The following is a 19,095-nucleotide window of genomic DNA, read 5'->3' as shown; positions in this document are numbered from 1 at the left end:
CTACTGAGGAAGAGTGGAGGACAAGTACAAGTAGATTCAGAGCTGATGAAGCGGCTGGGCCAAAGCCGAAAGGTTGCTCAGTTGCGGATATGCCTGGAAGCGAAAGGAAAGTCCAATGCTGTAAAGAAAAATATTGCATAGGAACCTGGAATGTAAGAACCATGAACCTTGGTAAGTTGGATGTGATAAAAAATGAGATGGCAAGAATAAATATTGATATATTGGGCATCAGTGAACTAAAATGGATGGGAATGGGCAAATTCAGTTCGGATGACCATCATATCTACTACTGTGGGCAAGAATCCCTTAAAAGAAATGGAGTGGCCCTCATAGTCAACAAAAGAGTGGTGACAGCTATACTGGGATGCAATCTCAAAAATGATAGAATGATCTCGATATGAATCCAAGGCAGACCTTTTTACATCACAGTAATCCAGGTTTATGCACCAACTACTGGTGCTGAAGAAACTGAAATTGACCAATTCTATTAAGACTTACAACACCTTCTGGAATGCTAAAGTAGGGAGTCAAGAGATAAAAGGAACAATGGGCAAGTTTGGCCTTGGAGTTCAAAACAAAGCAAAGCAAAGGCTAATAGACTTCTGCCAAGAGAACAAGCTGGTCATAACAAACACTCTTTTCCAACAACACAAGAGACGACTCTACACATGGGGTATAATATACAAAAAGTTTTAAGTGGATTCTGAATAAATGTGCAATTAACTGTTACTTGTTTGAAGTTTATTAGGCTATCATGTTCCTTGGTGGGTTGTGCAAACTTCTATTCTGTAGGCTTGGGGGCACTGGGGAACCAAGATGCAAAACCTGAAAGACAATTGCTCAGTGATTTCTCCAGATCTGAAGTCCATTAGGGTGAAGGATGGTAGCTCAGCGGTAAAGCACCTGTTCTGCATGCCAAAGATCCCAGGTTCAAGCATCAGCTTGCAAGGGAGGTGAAAAATAATAAAAAGGTTTCTTCAGCTATGTTTGAAGCAAGAGGAAGAAGAAGCAAGTAGTAGGTCTCTTGCATGGAAAAGAGGGAGAAATGACAGAGAGAAGGCAGAACTACTCAACACCTACTTTGCCCCTATTGTCACCCAAAAGGAAAGCAGTGCCCAACCTGCTGACAACAGAATAAAGGATGCCAGGAGGAAGCTGCAGCCCAGTATAAGAAACGAGGTGGTCAGGGAACACCTAGCTAATTTAAATGAATTCAAATCTCCAGAGCCTGATGAGCTGCATCCAAGAGTACTAAAGGAGCTTGCAGATGTGATGTCAGAGCTTCTGTTTATATTTGAAAATTATTGAAGAGCAGGTGAGGTCCCTGAAGACTGGAGGTGGGGAAATGTTGCTTCCATCTTCAAAAAGAGAAAAGTAGAAGACCCAGATAACTACTGACCAGTCAGCTTGACATCAATACCAGGGACATCCTAAAACAGTCAGTCTGTGAGCACTTAGAAACTTATGCTTTTATTACAAAGACCCAGGATGGGTTTCTCAACAAGAAGTAATGCCAGACAAATTTTTTTTTTATAGCCACAAGCTTAGTAACAGGAATGCTGTGGATGTAGTGTGTCTTGATTTCAGTAAGGCTTTTGGCACGTTCCCCATATTATTGTGAAAAAGCTGGCAAAATGTGGTCTGGGTGAGGTAATGGTTGGGTGGACTTGTAGCTGATTGATTGACCAAACCCTAATGGTTCAACATCCTGGGGGGAAAGTCACAAATGGGGTACCACATGGTTCTGTCCTGGGCCCATTGTAGTTCAGCATCTTAACTAACGACTTGGATAAAGGAATTGAGGGGATATTCATCCAATATGCAATGACATAAAACTGGGATGGTAACCAATGTCACTGAGGACAGAAGTGAGTCAAGATGACCGTACCAGATTGGAGACCTGGGTCAAAACTAACAAAATGAATTTCAGCAGGGACAAATGTAAGGCTCTACACTTAGACACCAAGAACTAGCTACACAGATATAAGATGGGGGACACCTGGATTCCCAGTACATGTGAAAAGGATATAGTAGACCACAAGTCAACAGTGTGATACAGCAACATTTTTTTTTTAATGCTATTCTAGGCTGCATCAACATAAGTATAGTTTCTTGATCAAGGGAATAGTCCTGCTCTAATCTTCTTTGGTCAGACCCTAGCTGGAGTAATGTGTCCAGTTCAGGACAACACAATTTAAGGATATTGTCAAGCTAGAATGTGTGCAGAGGAAAATGACCAAGATTATCAAGGGCCTGGAAACAGCCTTATGAGGAATAGTTGAGTTGGATATGTTTAGCCTGAAAGAGTCTGATATAGCAATCTTCCAGTATTTAAAAGGCTGTCAGATGGAGCAAGCTTGTTTTCTCCTGCCCTGGAGGGAGAGACCCAAACCAATGGCTTCAAGTTACAAGGACAATTCTGACTAAACACCAAGAAGTACTTTCTGATGGCAAGAGCTGTTTGACTATGGAACAGACTCCCGTGAGACTTCCAATAGCCTGGACGGTCTGTGGAATGTAAACACAGCCCTGTGACTGCAAGCAGCTGCACAGTGAGAAATTAACAAGGTAGACTCCCACTCCTTCCTTCCTTGGAGGTTTTTAAACAGAGGGCTGGATGGCCACCTGCCATGGTTGCTTTAGTTGAGATTCCCGATTTGCAGCAGGGTGGACTAGATGCCTCTCAGGGTCCCTTCCAACCCTACCATTCTATGTGGTCCCATGCTTCTGCGATGTCACATCAAAGCAGTTTTAGAGCATCCCATTTTTTTGTAAAACCACAAGAACTGGCCAGGAAGCAGCATTGTATCAAGTAGCAAAGGCATTCACACTTCTTCAGTCTCCCATTAGTTATCTCAGCTGACTGGAAAGCCCCGACAGTCCAAACAGGCAATACTAAGGTAGACAGACAGGCTTGCTATATACGCAGAACCCTATATTCATAAAATATTTCTCTATGTTGTGCATGGTTTTTCTGTGCAAAAATAAAAATTAAAAAATTAACTTTAACACAACACTGAGCAGTTCAGTGTTGCTATCATCTACAACGGAGCACAAGCAGCAGCCAGCTCTGTGCTCCTCTTGCTTGTGCAGCCCTTCCCCTAGTGAAAATGTTACCTTTTGCCCTAGGCTATTTTCTACACATGCTCCTCTACTCTCTATCCAGGCAAGCAAGAAGCATTAGCAGATTCTGCACATTCCAGCTGTGTAGCTTTTTATAATGCTAAACCTCCCTTCTTTTAATTACTTTTGAGATCGGGATGAATTACGACTGGGGTGATCTGTCTGCCAATTAATTTTCACCCAGAATGCGAACTGATGGCTGGCATAAGAAGGCACTAACAGGCTGAAAAATAAAACAGATAGCCTGTCTTAATTATTTGTGATTAAGAAAGATTATAAACTGTTAAGAATGTGGGAGGCAGATGATGATGGGAGACGACCTCCACACAGGTGCCTGGAGGAGTGAAACGAACAATCAAATTATGTTGCTGGAGTAGAATGAAACCATTGACACATCAAGAAACATACTGAAATGGCAGAGAAAGGATCCTGTGTGCAAATTGGAGTGAACTCAGTGGAAAAAGCTACCAAGCCTCTGGCAATTCTTCTGGAAGAAGAGTGGAAAGAACTCCCCCCCCCCCCAGCGCCTGCCAACCTAGCAGTTCGAAAGCACCTCCGGGTGCAAGTAGATAAATAGGGACCGCTTACTGGCGGGAAGGTAAACGGCGTTTCCGTGTGCTGCGCTGGCTTGCCAGATGTGGCTTTGTCACGCTGGCCACGTGACCCAGAAGTGTCTCCGGACAGCGCTGGCCCCCGGCCTCTTAAGTGAGATGGGCGCACAACCCTAGAGTCTGTCAAGACTGGCCCGTACGGGCAGGGGTACCTTTAGCTTTACCTTTACTCATGCTTTCAAGAATTAAGTGTGCACGAGGGGCTTGTTTCACGAAAAGGAAAACTGCTATGTTGCTAATCATATAACTTACTTTTAAGAGTTTTCTTCCCATCAACATAATATTGATTAGTCCTAATGGTACTAACTTCCATACTGAGAAAGCAAACTAAAGGGGTGGGGTCGAACATGTTTTTATTTCATTTTTCCAGTGAAGACTATTAGCCCCCTTGTGTACACATTAAGTTTTATTGTAACAAAGCAACTTGTACACTTTTGAACATTCAGAACTGAGCAACTTTCTTTTTCCAGTAAAACAAAATTCTTTTGAAAAAACAAAACAAAGAACAAAATTACAATAGAGAATGTGAAATCCAAATAAAGTCCTACAGGTTCTGCTGATTCTCCATCAAGTGGCAGGGCTCAACTGTAATAATAAAAAAAATCTCCTGTGTCATATTTTAAACTGCAAGGATGTTTATTGGGATTAAACATGCCAAAGGAGACGTATTATTTTGTTCAAATGCCCCTTTAACCCACCCCAACATCTGAAACCCACCCTTGCTTACATTGTCTATAACCCCCTCCTTTTTAAGCTTTTTTTTTAATTAAAAAACAAGAGTAGACAGATACATGTTGGTAAATGCTGTCCATATTCACATAGAGACACAGTGTAATCTCTGAGCCCAATATACAGAGAAAGGAGGAAAAAGCTAGATTCTATGCACTACTACACAGGGGCCTAGCACTCTTCAGCTTCCAGCAGAGTGAAGGGAGGAGAAGGTTCTTTCTTCCCCACAGAACACAGTGTGTTGATTTTATTAAAAGTTTTTGTTTTGTTTTGTTTAGAAAGAGGAAGTGGGGAGGGTAACAAAATGAGTAAAGATTTTATTTCCACCAAATGCTGCTTGATATTTTCTGCAAAATTATTTGTGAACCATGGTGAAGAGGAGAGGAAAAAAAGACCTCAGGAGAACAAGGCGACTGAGCACGAAAAGGATTTGGGGTGGGGGGTGGGGAATAGACAGCAACTTGCTCCCAGGGACTGGAGATGGGGGAAACGGGGAGGAAAGAGGGTGGTTGGAATCTGTCAGTGTTCAGTCATCTTCTCCTTCATCCTCCTGTTGAAAGAAATGCAACATTTAAACACACTGTTAAGTAATCACCATAAGAATCCAAATTTCATACCATCCATTCCCTCCCCACTTTTACTTTTCAGGAGAGGCTCTACCACACTCTTTACTGCTCTACTTCTACATCACAAGGCAAAACTGCTATCCTGACAATGCTTGCTAAGGGGCCTGTCCTAATAAACACACTGAACAAGCTTCTGCTCCTGTACTGTTCAAAACACTGATCTTCCGCATGAAGAAGAGATCCTTCAAATTACAGCTACTTAACCCAAGTCACTCAAGACTACGGCATGCAGAGAAGATGCCATGGCAAAGATGACTGGTTTTGCTCTTCCTAAGCCTATTTACAAGCCATTGCTAAATGGCAAGTGTCATTCCAACCTCTCCTTCTTCTCCCTCGTCATCATCTTCATCTTCTTCGCCCTCATCTTCGTCACCTTCCTCATCAATGTCCTCCAAGCCTTCTTCCTCCTCCTCATCATCGTCATCTTCCTCTCCCTCACCTTCTTCATCATCCATATCAGGAACCTTATTTGAAGAACAATTAAAACGTTAGCATGTTTATCTTAAATTACTCAACTCCCCCCCCCCCCTCCTAGAAGCATGATGCAAACTCATTTAAAGACTCTTACCAAGTAGTACTGTAATGGGTTCGGCCAGATGTCATCTTTAATGACCTCGCCTAGTTCATCGGCACCAGCATCAGAATGGTCAGTGAACCAGGTGAAGAAGCTCTCCGGTTCTTCATGCTGCCTCTTTCTGCTGGCCTTGTTTTGTGACTGACTTGAGCGCTTTGTCAGATCCTTACAAAAAAAAAAGCAACAGAAACATCAAAACTTCCTTCTGAAAGTGAGTTTTTCCACTGAAAAGATACTCAGCTTGCTAATCTGTCATCTTTATTCAGAAACTGTGAAGCACTGGACTACTTACCGAACAAGATTATGGAGCAGCAGCAGCAGCAGCAAACTGCTTTTGATATTCCCCACCAAATTCAGAGAAAACATAATTTAGGAGCACAAGATTAAGGGCCCTCAGATGGTACAGATGAACTGTCCATTCTGAAGTAATTCTACTTCCACAGCACTTTAACTGTCAAGGCTTCCTCATAAAGAACCCTGAGAACTGTAGTTTGTTAAGGATCTCCCAACTCTCAGCACCCTTAAGGGTTCTTTACATGCTGTAGCTGTGGTGCAACACTCTCACATGGCAGAGAATTCCAGATTGTTGAATGAAACAGACCTTTTCATCAGGAATATCCCACGGCTACAACTGTACTTTTTCAGCAGGGACACATCCCCTTGCGGACAACCTAGACACAGCAGGCCACATCCCAGCAACACAAAAATTAAGTTTCTAGAAACACACCTCCCTTTCCCTTCAGGCAAGCAAGTGGAATTATCGTAGCTCAGGGAGACATCCCAGGCTGCCATGCTAAAGAAGCAGGTGAATTAGGCCATTCCAGTTTCTTTAGTGTTATTTCTGGTTCTCTCCATTAAAGCATTGGCTGGGTGGGATGGGGAGAGAGGAAAGATTCCAACAGATCTGCATCTAATATGAATCCTCAGACAATTTTAGGCCACAGAAGTAGAAGACATAACAATTGAATTACTAAAATCCGACCTCTAAGCCTCCTCAAGTATCTTTATGGAGTTGTTCGGAGCCAACCTGATTACATTCAGGTTCAGATCCTCAGTCATGACACTGAATGAGTGACCTTAGGTCAGTCACTCTCACATCCTAACCTTCTTCACAAGGTTGTTGTGAAGACAGAGGGGAGAAACCATGTACGTCACTGTGCTCCCTGGAGGAAGAGCAGCATAAGGATGGAATAAATGAATAAACTAAAACAATTAGTTTTTTAATATCTTTATATGCTTGTCCCTTACCATCTCCCAGCAGTACCATGCTGTTTTGCAAATTAACCACACTACACAAAAGGGTTGTGCCCAACCAAGTTGTACTCACAGTAGACCCATGGAATGCACCTAATTGAATCGCGTTCATTCATTTCAATGGGTCTACTAAAAGTATAACTAATACTGGATATAACCCATAGGTTGGCGTCCACATGTATTATTTGCTTCCAAAAGTTCTCACAGCAATCTCAGAAGCTCATAAATTCCATCCTCTGAAACACCAGATCACATAAAATCCATCTGATACAACCGTGCTTTGTTTCACCCATGCAAGGAGGAAAGAGTGTCTGGAGAAGACGCTGCTAGTGTCTGGGATCAACTATCCCACAAAACCAACAGGGATTCAAAGAAATCTGCAGCTACGTACCTTTCCAGATTTCCATTTGATTTCACTTGATTTTGATGATGGGTCCCCACTCTCATTCAGATGAAACTCTTTGGAGAGCATCTTGTTTTCAAAATATGGATTCTCATCAAAATACTGCAGTCAAGAGAATATAAGAACGTCAATACATGGCACAGATATTTCAAAGCACGGCCTCAAGGAGCACTAGGCTGTTCTCCCAGCCATCCACAAACGTGGTAAGGAAGGTGCAGCACACCTTTACTTACAAAATCTATTCTGTAACCTGATTTGATGTCTTCAAACTCTGTCACTTCCACCCTGGTCAAATAATGCAGCGCTTCTTCATCTTCTTCTCCCAACAGTGCAGATACTATCAGAGAATTACAGTTTCCATCACATGTGTGTTTTACATATTCATCAGCAGAAGCATCACCACCCTACAGAATTTTATTTCCTAACCTGCTCTGAAACATATATTGCTGACAGGTTCTTCAACTTCATCCACATTACGGAAATCAACTAATATAAACGCAGTTCTAATAAATTATTTCTGACTTGTTTTTATAGAATGCTGAGGCCTGAAGCTAAAGTGAAGTGGGCTGCATCTGACAACAAACCTCTCCCTGCCACAGTCCCCTCCCCACCAGGAACTTCTTCAGAGATTCCACTGATGGAAGCTGTGCTTTCACCTCAACACTGCTCAATATAGCCAAATAATACAAAAGAAAGCCAATGTTTAGGAATCTGAATAACAGGTTTTGCATTAGAGAAAGAGTGCATCTGCATTGTTTTTCATAGGCTGTCATCTTGTTGTTACTGTTATTATCTTTAGTTATATCTGCCTTTTTCCCAGTCCAGGACTCAAGGTGGCTTACAAAGATAAACAGTACAAGCTAAAAACATAGAAAAGACAATTAATAAAATCTAAGTAAACCCTGATAAAAATAGAAAAAGGTTCATTAACAACACAGTCCAGAACAAAAAAAACAAAAACAAAAAAAAAAAAAAAGTTGTATAGGATATTCAGTATCACAAGTCACTTTGAAAAATTAGTACAAATTAATTTATAAAATAAATATTTAGAATTTATAGACTTTAATGTACCTTGTGGGTGGTTGACAAATGTTGTTACCCAAAAGTTCGGGATTTTGGCGATCAATTCTGACCTCTTCTGGAAGAATGGTTGGCGGAGTTTGTTGTACTTCTGTTCTACTTTCAAAATTTCCTCACTGGCCTGTTCATTCAGTCTATAGCAAAGACAAGATCCAAACAAAATGGGAGATCCAAAGTGTAGGGTAAGTATCAAAGCAGCATGACATTTCACAGCAGATTGGGGGGGGGGGGGGAAATAGAACACTAAGTAGCAGGATTAGTTTATTTCAATCTCTAACAACCTGAAAGTTTAATCTGAATCTAATGGGACCAGGTCATTGATGCACTGTTAAATAAGGGTGACGTTTTTGCCCAAATAAGCAACAAACTATCTATCCTTCCAGATCAGAGCCCAATACAGAACCTCGTGTTACGTACCGTCCTCCTTACAAATGCTTTGGGTAACGAGCTCCACTAACCCAGAAGTAGATGCCCCTAGTTGCAAACTTTGCCCCGGGATGTGAGCAAAGTCGTGCGCCGGCGGCGCAGCACCAGGAGACCCCATTAGCAAAAGCGTGCCTCATGTTAAGAATAGACCTCCAGAACGAATTTAAGTTTGTAACCAGAGGGACTACTATATCTGAATGATGATGACTTCAGTCCTAATTGTAGAGCAGTAAACATTCTCAAGTGGCATTAATTGAGTCAAATACACCCTATTACCATATTGCACAGCATCTCCCATATATAGACCTCTGTTTTAACTCTGGTTCATAGATGTGGTTGGACTACAACTCCCATCATCCCTAGCCATCACGGCCTGTGATCAAGGATGATATGAGTTGTAGTTCATTAACACCTGGGGACCCAAGGTTCAGAAAGGCCACTAGCTCAGAAAACTCAAGTTTGCCCCACATGTGATTGCTGGCAGTAGGTATGCATGCAAGGAATGAAAAATGAAACAAATCAACGTTCATTCATTTTTCAACCCCTATGAACCAGGTGCATTGTTTCACACTTAAGAAATACCACGAATAGTCTTTGTAAAATCCAGAGAAAGGAGGAGCAATAATGTGTGTAATTTGCAGGTTGCATTTTTGGCTGCTGGGGTGAGTGGGGGGCTTGATTTCCTTCCCCTTCCACACCCATAGCTGGCATCTTAATAAGCAGCATTGACTCACATCACTTATGAAAATCTCTGTCCAAAATATAACTGCTACCAGCAGTTTCCTTTTCAACTTTTGTATTTAATAAATGAAATCCAAATAAGCACAGCTCATGTGTTCAAGTTTCGAAGTACATTCCAGCTGCCTTATTTTATAACTCTTTATAAGCAAATTACTAAATAGCACACAAAAAGCTTTTATCAGCTATGTTGTTTGGTAAACCTACATTATTATATAACATAAGCATTGTGATGCTTGTTAATATATTCTGAATAAACATATAACACCATCTGGGTTACCTGTCTATTTCATTCTGTACTTCATCAATATGTTCAATTGCTTCCTGCTGCTCTTTGTCTGGAAAAAAAAATGTGCCTCAAGTCAGATTCTAATTAGCAACACAATAAACACATGTAATGCTTGTTCTCAATATTGTGGATGGAATTTTGATCTTTATTGTTTCTCGATCTGCTTTGCTTTTGACTGTGTATTCATTTGCACATGCTTTCTCCCACATACACTGAACATGCATTTTAACAAGAAAACATTCAATTTCCGTTCTTAGGCTCCAAATCTATGCACACTTAAATAGGAAGTTGAGAAGATAGTTTTAAAAATAAACAAATCAGACAAACCTATTCCTAAGTATAAATTCACACAGTACTGTGCTGAAAGAATATGATCCAAAATCTGAGCCCCACAGGGTCTGTGGGTGGAAAGAACTGCTCTCATGTATTCACAAGATTGTTTTCAATCTAAACTTCTAATCTTGCAACTATTCTCACCTGGTGGGACCCATGAGATGGTTATTTTGCTTCTACATCTCTCACCTGGCCCATCATACAGCCAATAGACTTTAAGAATGTTCATGACACTTTATATAGAGCCACAAGTTGTTGAACTAATCAACCTATCGGTTTCATTTAATTGAAAAAAGCTATGTAATAAAGAGCACACCTGAGAACACATTAATTTCCTGGATCACCATCTTAAATGCAATAAAAAACCCCTGTTGAGCAAGTGAACATGCCACACTGTTTCCTTTAAAAGAAACAATGCTTATTGTCTAGTGTGTTTTCAGACAGCGTGAAAGAGTGGGAAGCAGCCTATTTAAAAACCCAGAAGGCGGGATTCCACGGACCTCTTAGTCTAGCCTGCATTATTTGGAGACAAATGGGCTTTCCAAAACCTGGGATGAGGGGAACCCCCTCCTCCCCTTGGCATAAGGAAGCCTGCTATTCCAGGCCCCTTTCTTTGGGAACATGGCACAATGAATTCTGCACGACATGCTCTATGTGCAGCGTGGCTTGCAGCTGCAGGCAATGAAAGCAGGATCACCTTAAAACTCATCCCAGCAAGAAAATCTTTTTTTTAAAAAAAGGCGGCTACAGACGGCGGTAGAAGCAACACGTGCGCCGAGTAACGGACGCTGGGCACTCTTTTGAGGGTTGGTCCCTGCCAGACAATTGTGTTTCCTTTTTACAAGCAGCATCGTTTAAAGGGTGGGGAGTGCCCCGTTTCTCTCAAATACAATGAAAACATGAATTCATTTTTTAAAGAAATCTGCCGTTGGGCATCTGTAGGTGCGTGTATACATATACAGGATAAATGATTTGGGGGCGGAGATCAAGCCACGAGTTTCGGGTTTGATCTGAGCCGCCGAAGCTATGGCACAGCTGCACGTGGTGGGAAGTTGCGACCCCTCAAACTGCAGGAGGGAAGCCGCCGCTTTGTAGTAAAAGACACCCACAAAACGCGCCCCTCTCCTCCTCCGCTTCCAAAGTACAAAACCTTCTTCCGAGCTGCTGCAAGGCAAAAGCCATGCGTTGCAGGGAAGGCAATCATGGCGGCAAGCAAAAGCGGGGGGCGGGAAAGAAAGAAAGCACGGTTGGAGCGCGGCCGGGGAGGATATATTCTCTGTGTGCGAGGAAGCGATATAAAAGGGATCGAAAGCGAAGAGCGAGGCCTTCTGCTGCTGTTGCCGCCGCCAGAGAGGCGGGAAGAAGAAAGCAGCCAAGGGCGCAAGGAGAGCGAGCGGGCGAGAGCGCGCCGCGCGGGAGACAAAAGGGGCGCTTTAACATGGCCTCCCTCCCTCGCTTGGACTCAGCCGCCGCCGCGGCCTGCACATCCGGCCCACACGAGCGAGGCCCCCCTGCGCTCGAAGGCGCGCTTCCCTTCCCGCCTCCGGTGGCGGCCGCTGCTGCTGCTGGAGAAGATGGCGGCTGCGGAGGGGGCAAAGGAGAAGAGCCTCGGCGTGTGCATCTCTTTCCTCCCACCTCCGGGTCCCGCCCGCCATTCCCGCGCGCCACACAAGACCCCCTTTCGCCCCTGTCTCCGGCACCCGCACCTGAGATCTCGTCGGCCCCGTCGTGGTTGGAGTTGAGCTCCTTCTTGCTGACTTTGGCCGGCGGCGCCGACATGTTGGGAGCGAGAAGAGGCGGGGAAAGAGAGGGGAGAGACAGGCAGGCAAGGACTGAGAGAGCAGAGCAGCAGCGCAGCCTCGCCTCAGACCGGGCTTAGCTGGAGCTGCCTCTGCTCCTCCTCCTCCTCCTGGGTCTTCCTATGCGTGGGAGAAGACGGGGTGGCGGCAGAGCCTGGGCTCCCCTCACGCTATCTCCACACAGCGAGAGCCTCCGCCTCCTCCTCCTCTTCTGCCGCCTCCTCCTGGTTCTGGCGAGGGGAAAGCGAGTTGCGCGCAGGCGCGCAGATTGGTTTTTATCTCTCCTTTCCCGCGGCCGCCACCAGAGGGATAGTAGAATCGAAATACGCATGCGCACTGGGGACTTTTTCTTCCTCCCGCCCCCTCGCTTACTCCTGTGCGCGTGTGTGAGTGGCCGCGCAAGCGCAGACGCGTCCCTGCGCCTAGAGAACGCGGGTGAGCCAAAGGCACATGCGCAGAAGCTCCAATGTTGCTTTTCCCCCAACGGGTGCGAGAAAACCGAGCTTACTGGGCAGGCGCCTTTACTCTTCTCCGCACCTCCATCATAGAAAAGAACGTAAGGATGTAGCTCCCTCCTCCCTATCAGGTAGCGAGAGAATTCTCTTGCGCAAGCGCATACGCTCTCTGTGCATGGGACGTACAGAGGATAACTGCCCACGGACAGGCTACGGATAGCAGGAGAGGGATGACAAAGCGCAGGCGCAGAAATACCCTCAGGCACAGGTTTTAAAAGATGGGCAACAACTTAAACGCAGGGGCGGATGTGCCGGCTTTAATCCCGCCTCCTCTTCGGATGCTGCTTGGTCGCCATGGATGTGCGTCTATAAGTTAATATTTGCATATGTATAAATAGGAGTGGGCGCGGCCTTGAATGGAGATATGTTGGAGAAGCGAAAATAGAACGGTGGTCCCTGCGCATGCACAGACATGTCACATAAAAATTTTATTTTTCTAAGCACTGACTGGCGCCCAGAAGAAAGCCATGCGCTCTCCAAGGAATTTTCCTAGCAGTGTAATAATATAGGCTATATTGCAACTACTTTTTTGTTTGCCTTCCCCATCTTATACTGAAATCCTGCCTTTTCTCCCAGAAGCTCAACTTTTTATTTATTTAAAAGCATGTTAACAGGGTTGCCATAGCTCCAAAAGTGAACTAAATAAATATAATGCTTAACATTTCAAAAATCTCTTAAGTGGCATACTATGAAACAAAATAATACATCCTGAAAATGAAAACACTGCCTAAAACCAATAAATATACAACTTGTTTTAAGAAATCTCTAAAGTGGTGTACAGTCTAAACAAGCTGTCATTAAAATAAAAAAAATCCTAAAACCTAATATACAGTAATACTTTTTTTAAAAAGTATATATTTATTGATTTAAACTAAATACATTTATGGGGAAACAGACAAATGAACAAATAAACATACTGTAATCAAACAAAGAAATAATGAAGAAATCAAACAAACAACCACAATATAAGAAACAACAAAATTAGTATAACAAACCTCATTTATACTCCCGATACTGAAATTATAAAATTTATGAAGAAATTAAAAATGACTTCCAATTAATCTCACTGTTCTTTATCTATCAATTACCTTATACCACACAGTTGCATATTTCTTATATAGTCTTTTTATCTCCCTACTATCTTATATTTATACAATACAAGGATCAGTCTAGTTCTGCCAAGATGTTTCCTTTTATACCATAGTTTTTAAAGTATTCTTTAAAGATTCTCCACTCCTTATCAACTTTTTGTTTTGGTTGGCCTCTTATCCTTCCTGTCACCTTCGCTAGCTGCAGATATTCTACCATTAGGTTTTGCCAGTCTGCCGTATTGGGTATTGTTGTATTTTTCCAATTTCTTGCTACTAAAATTCTGGCTGCCGTTATGCCGTACATGAACAATGTTCTTTTTGATTTCCCTATTTCTTTTGGCAGGATGCTTAATAAAAATATTTCTGGCCTTTTTTTAATGTAAATTTAAATAGTTTTTAAAGTTCTTCATATATATTATTCCAAAATACACAAATGTCTGTACACTTAAACCACATATGCAAATAAAACCCAATTTCTCTGTTACATCTCCAAAGTATAGGTGATCTATTCTTATACATTTTAGCAAGTTTTTCTGGATTTTGGTGCCATCTGTACATCATCTTCATTGTGTTTTCCCTGAGGTTATAACAGGCCATGAATTTTGTGTCTTCCTGTCATAATTTTCCCCATTGTTCCATGTAAATATTATAACTCAGATCTTGTGCCCATCTCACCATTACAGTTTTCACTTGTTCTTCCTTTACTTCCCATTCTAATAGGAGGTCGTATACCCGCGATATATATTTTCCTTTAAAAAGGTAAAGGTAAAGGTACCCCTGCCTGTACGGGCCAGTCGTGTCCGACTCTAGGGTTGCGTGCTCATCTCGCTCAAGAGGCCGTGAGCCGGCGCCGTCCAAAGACACTTCCGGGTCACGTGGCCAGCGTGATGAAGCTGCAACTGGCGAGCCAGCACCAGTGCCGCACACGGAAACGCCGTTTACCTTCCCGCTATAAAGCGGTACCTATTTATCTACTTGCACTTAGGGGTGCTTTTGAACTGCTAGGTGGGCAGGAGCTGGGACCAAACGGCAGGAGCTCACCCCACCGCGGGGATTCGAACTGCCGACCTTACGATCAGCAAGTCCTAGGCACTGAGGTTTTACCCACAGCGCCACTCGCGTCCCACATATTTTCCTTTACTTTGTATCAATTCTTTTTCAAATTTTGATGTTTCTTTTGCAAGTCCTGCTTTCTTATCAATGATTAATCTTTGATGTATTTGAAAATATTGCAGCCAATCTGTTAAATGCCCCTTAATTTCTTCATATTTTTTCAGTGTAGGCTCCTCCTGTCATCCTTCTAATAATAATTGGTATGTGGCCCATTCCCTTTCCATATTCTTTTTCTTAACTGCCTGCACTTCTTTAGGTGAGGTCCACAGGGGGATCCTGGGTTCTAGTATTCCTTTATATTTTGTTCAGATCTTATATAATGATTTCCTTATTAGATGATTCAAGAAGCCCCTTCACCTTCTCATATATTAAATAGGCATGCCACCCATACCGATTATCATATCCCTCCAAATATAATACATCAAAGTCCCTTAATGTTATCCAATCTAATATACAGTAATACTTTTTAAAAAAATCTAAAAGTACATAAAACAAATTCAGAGATTTCAAGCATGCAGAAACAGGCAGGGAAATCCTGAGGACAGCTTGCGCTAAATGTTTTGCAAATTGGCATTTCCCAGCCTGTGGGTCACAACCTGCAAGTGGGTTGCAAATCCTTTGCAAGTGGTCATGGGCTTTACAATTTATGCTTTGATTCCTCATGTAATTGTAAAACTTGCAGTTAAAGTGCACAAAACTGATGGCAGCCAAATCCATGTGACAATAAATCAATGAATCACCATGCCAAGATGATTTAGACTTGAGAAACACTATTATAATTTTTATGAGAATTATAAATGTTCATAAATGTACCAGGCAAACACATACATAAGTATATAAACCACATGTCTGAAACAGTATAGGAAAACAGTCCTAAAGCCATTTTGAGTCTTTCAGTGACTTCAAATATTCCTCTGCAGTTTGGATGGAAATAGGAAAAGCCTCCCCATTGTCTCTGTGCTCACAAATCCTGCTTAAGGGCACATTTGTGTATGAATAGGGTGAGCCTGTGACCAGGACTCAGGAATTAAATATTTATCATCACAAAAGAATGGCCAGGCTGTCCAGGTAAACCCATTAACAGGTATCCTGGCAGATAGGATTTCTGCTGTAGACTGCCTCCTGTGATGTATGTATGATGTTTTGGGGGGGGGTGGTCTTAAGCTACAGGATGGGCAATTTCAAAAGTCTATGTAAGGGCTTGTACACCATTGTTCAGGGTTCTCCTCCTTCCTGCATGTGGTGAGTGGGGAGCCTGTTGCAACTGTTTAATAAATATCAGGCTTACTAGCCACTTTGCTTCTCAATATACTCTGGTTGGCCTCTGTTATTTTCTCCTAAGGACTTTATATGGGCTCTAGGGTACCCCATAAGGGAAAATGAGCATTTTTTTCTTATAACAATAACAATGTAATAAAAATATTGCTTCTTACCCCTAAATTTCACTCTTGAGCAGTGATGAGTAGCAAGATCTCTTTCATATCCTTCAGATATATGAAAAAATGCCTCCTTCCATACCAATCCGGGAACTGAGATTTGCAAAACAGGCCCTATTTGCAGTTCCATCTTCTGCTGAAGTTCAATGCATGGGCACTCCTGGGAGGGCCTTCTTAGTGGTAGTTCCACACTTATGGGATGTTTCCTTTGCCATTTGCTTTTTCTTTAACAACCAGCAGCCTCTTATCCAGCATTGCTAATAGTAAAATAAATAACAACAAAATCAGTACAGTTTTGAATACAGTGGTTAAAATCCATGCAGTTTAGACAGATTCAGTCCACTATCTTCATTCAAAACGGCATCCAGTTGTATCTAAATATAGACCAAGAAAACCCTGCTATTTGATCTCAAGAATCATCATGCAAAAGTTTTGTTAAAATCATTGCAGTTTTGGAAGATTTAGTCTTGATTCAAAATGGCACCCAGTTGTATCCAAACATAGACATAAAACTGCCCTTTGATCTTAGGAGCCATCATATAAAATATGCTTATGGTATGTTACATCTAAATCTGATATCTAAAATCACTTTCTCAAATATCATCAAAATGTGTGGTGTAGTGCTTCAAGTGTTGGACTGGGGCCTTGGGAGACCAGGGTTCAAATTTCTACTCAGCCATGAAGTTCACTGGATCATTGATTATATCTCTGCCTCACCTGTCTCACAGGGTTGTGGTGAGGATGAGGAAATGAGAAGTGTGCATGCTACCATGAGCTCCTTGGAGGAAAGGTAGGGTATTAAATGGTAAACAAATAATAAAAAATAAATATTATATAAATCCAACCCCCCAAGCAAACAAAGGAAAGAGTGTCAGATAAACCAATCCTCAACACAGACCCCTTTCTTACTTGGTGTAGCAAAAGTCTGCATAAATAGAAAAATATTCACTAACCCCAAACGGGCACATAAGAATAGCTGTTTGAACCTCAAGGAGCAAAGTATTGCAGAATGTGCACAGCCAACTGAATGCTATTTTTTTCCATTTCGTTTTATTTAACAAAATGTAAATACTGATTAATTGTAGTAAAGCCTCTTAAGTGGTGTATTAAAAATATAAAAATGATCAATTAAAACAGCTAAAAAAATAAAAAACTTAAGGTTAATTAAAAGGCTGCAGTCTATGTTAGACCTACTCAGAGTAGACCAATGGAATTTAATGGGCATGACTAAAGTAGGTCCATTAATTTAAGCAGGTTTACTCTTAAGTGAAAAAACTAGCAACCCAACAGTGAAGGTGAAAAACATTTATTTTGTATATTAACGGCAAGCATTTTAAGATTGTTTTACAATTGTCTTTCATGGTCATTTTTGTAAGTAATACAGGTGTTGTAACAGTGATGATGTCCTCATCACTACAGAGGAAGCTCGCCAATCATTTACCTCAGGTTGGGCCTAAAATAGCTCCCTCAATGCTAACTGTGACCGGGAACTTTTGGATAAACAGGGTTAAAATTTACTTAAAAGTAGGATAAAGACAGGGATTTCAGCATAAAGTACAGTGGTACCTCGGGTTAAGAACTTAATTCGTTCTGGAGGTCTGTTCTTAACCTGAAACTGTTCATAACCTGAAGCACCACTTTAGCTAATGGGGCCTCCTGCTGCTGCTGTGCCGCCGCCGCCACACAATTTCTATTCTCATCCTGAGGCAAAGTTCTTAACCCAAGGTACTGTTTCTGGGTTAGTGGAGTCTGTAACCTGAAGCGCCTGTAACCTGAAGTGTCTGTAAACCCGAGGTACCACTGTAATTAATGAAATACTAATATTAGTGATAGCGAGCCAAGTAGCTGAGGTAGAATGTGAAGTGGCAGAGGTTCACAAAATGGCCACCAATTTGAAAAACAAGTTGGAAACTACTAACAGGAAAGAAAATAAGGGAGGAAGAGAGATGTTCAGGGTGTACACAAGGAAATCACCCTGTTTCCCCAGGTGTGATAAGGAAAACAATATAAAAAAATAAATATTTTTTAAATAACCAGTCACATTGTTCTTCCTGCATGCATGATGGCTGATAGCCGGCCGTCTGAAAACGGATAGGTGCAATGTCTTGCTGGACTTTAGCAGGGAAAATTGAGGGCGACTGAATTGAAAGCTCTACAATGGCTGTTTTTAATCTAGCCGAGACCAACAGACCAAATAGAGCGGATACATGCTCCACAGAAAACCAATCCTTCACCCTTAAAAAAAAAAAAATTCCCTGAAAATAAAATCACTTTCGGGTTCCCAGGGCAATTCTGAAGCTCATCTTGACTCTCTTCATGTCCCCAAAGATGTTCTGTGCCATAGAAGGAAGTATATTGGAAAAACCTTTCCCAACAGTTCTTTTCATTTGCAAACTCCTCCAAATACATAAAACATCTCTTATGAATAGGGGAGGTATGTAACAATAGACTCAAGAACTGAGGTATTACCATTTCCAAATTGTTGTGTATTGAGTCAAAGGATTTTATATCTGTATTATTATTATTGTCTGTATTTGCATTAGGGTAAAGTAACTGCCTTTTGGTTCCAGAGGGTACAGCTACTATTGGTTCATTTAAGCTGCTGTATTTGGATCCTCTGTCTTATTGGTTTCCTCCAAAAGGCAGGACTGTGATTGCCTGATATTGTTCCCTCCAAAATGTATCCTTTCTAGCTAGTTCCCTGTCCCTATAAATGTAGCTCTTCCCTCCTCAGGTCTGTCTTGTTTGCTTTAATAAAGAAGTGTTACTAGAGAACTGACTCTAGCATATTATGTCAAGAGAGCTGAAATCCAGTGGCGTAGCATGGGGGGTGCAGGGGGGCCCAGCTGCACCGGGCGCAACATCTGGGGTTAGGGCAAATCCACGGGTTAGGGGGTGCAAATCCACAGGTTAGGGGGTGCAAATCCACGGGTTAGGGGGCACAAATTACTTGCC

The 19,095-nt window shown here is 42.1% G+C and overlaps 1 protein-coding gene across 2 annotated transcripts; it reads right to left on the bottom strand.

The window, feature by feature from the left end:
* Positions 1–4,122: 4,122 nt before the first annotated feature.
* Positions 4,123–12,231, bottom strand: SET (SET nuclear proto-oncogene). 2 transcript variants are annotated; one of them, XM_077922745.1, is made up of 8 exons: positions 11,893–12,231; positions 9,845–9,902; positions 8,392–8,534; positions 7,554–7,657; positions 7,309–7,422; positions 5,658–5,828; positions 5,463–5,553; positions 4,123–5,013 (listed from the first exon to the last, which is right to left on the bottom strand). In XM_077922745.1, exons 1-8 carry the CDS (start codon positions 11,963–11,965, stop codon positions 5,006–5,008), a joined length of 762 nt encoding a protein of 253 aa, XP_077778871.1. In that variant the 5' UTR covers positions 11,966–12,231; the 3' UTR covers positions 4,123–5,005. The 2 variants fall into 2 exon arrangements, with proteins under 2 accessions (XP_077778871.1, XP_028570665.1); XM_028714832.2 differs by having other exon boundaries at positions 5,407–5,553; positions 11,893–12,230.
* Positions 12,232–19,095: the final 6,864 nt, after the last annotated feature.

The sequence above is a fragment of the Podarcis muralis genome, chromosome Z, assembly GCF_964188315.1.
Source record: "Podarcis muralis chromosome Z, rPodMur119.hap1.1, whole genome shotgun sequence".
NCBI classification, from domain to species: Eukaryota; Metazoa; Chordata; class Lepidosauria; order Squamata; family Lacertidae; genus Podarcis; species Podarcis muralis.
Note: the sequence above shows the minus strand (reverse complement) of the source record. Positions and strands in the feature narration are given on the sequence as shown.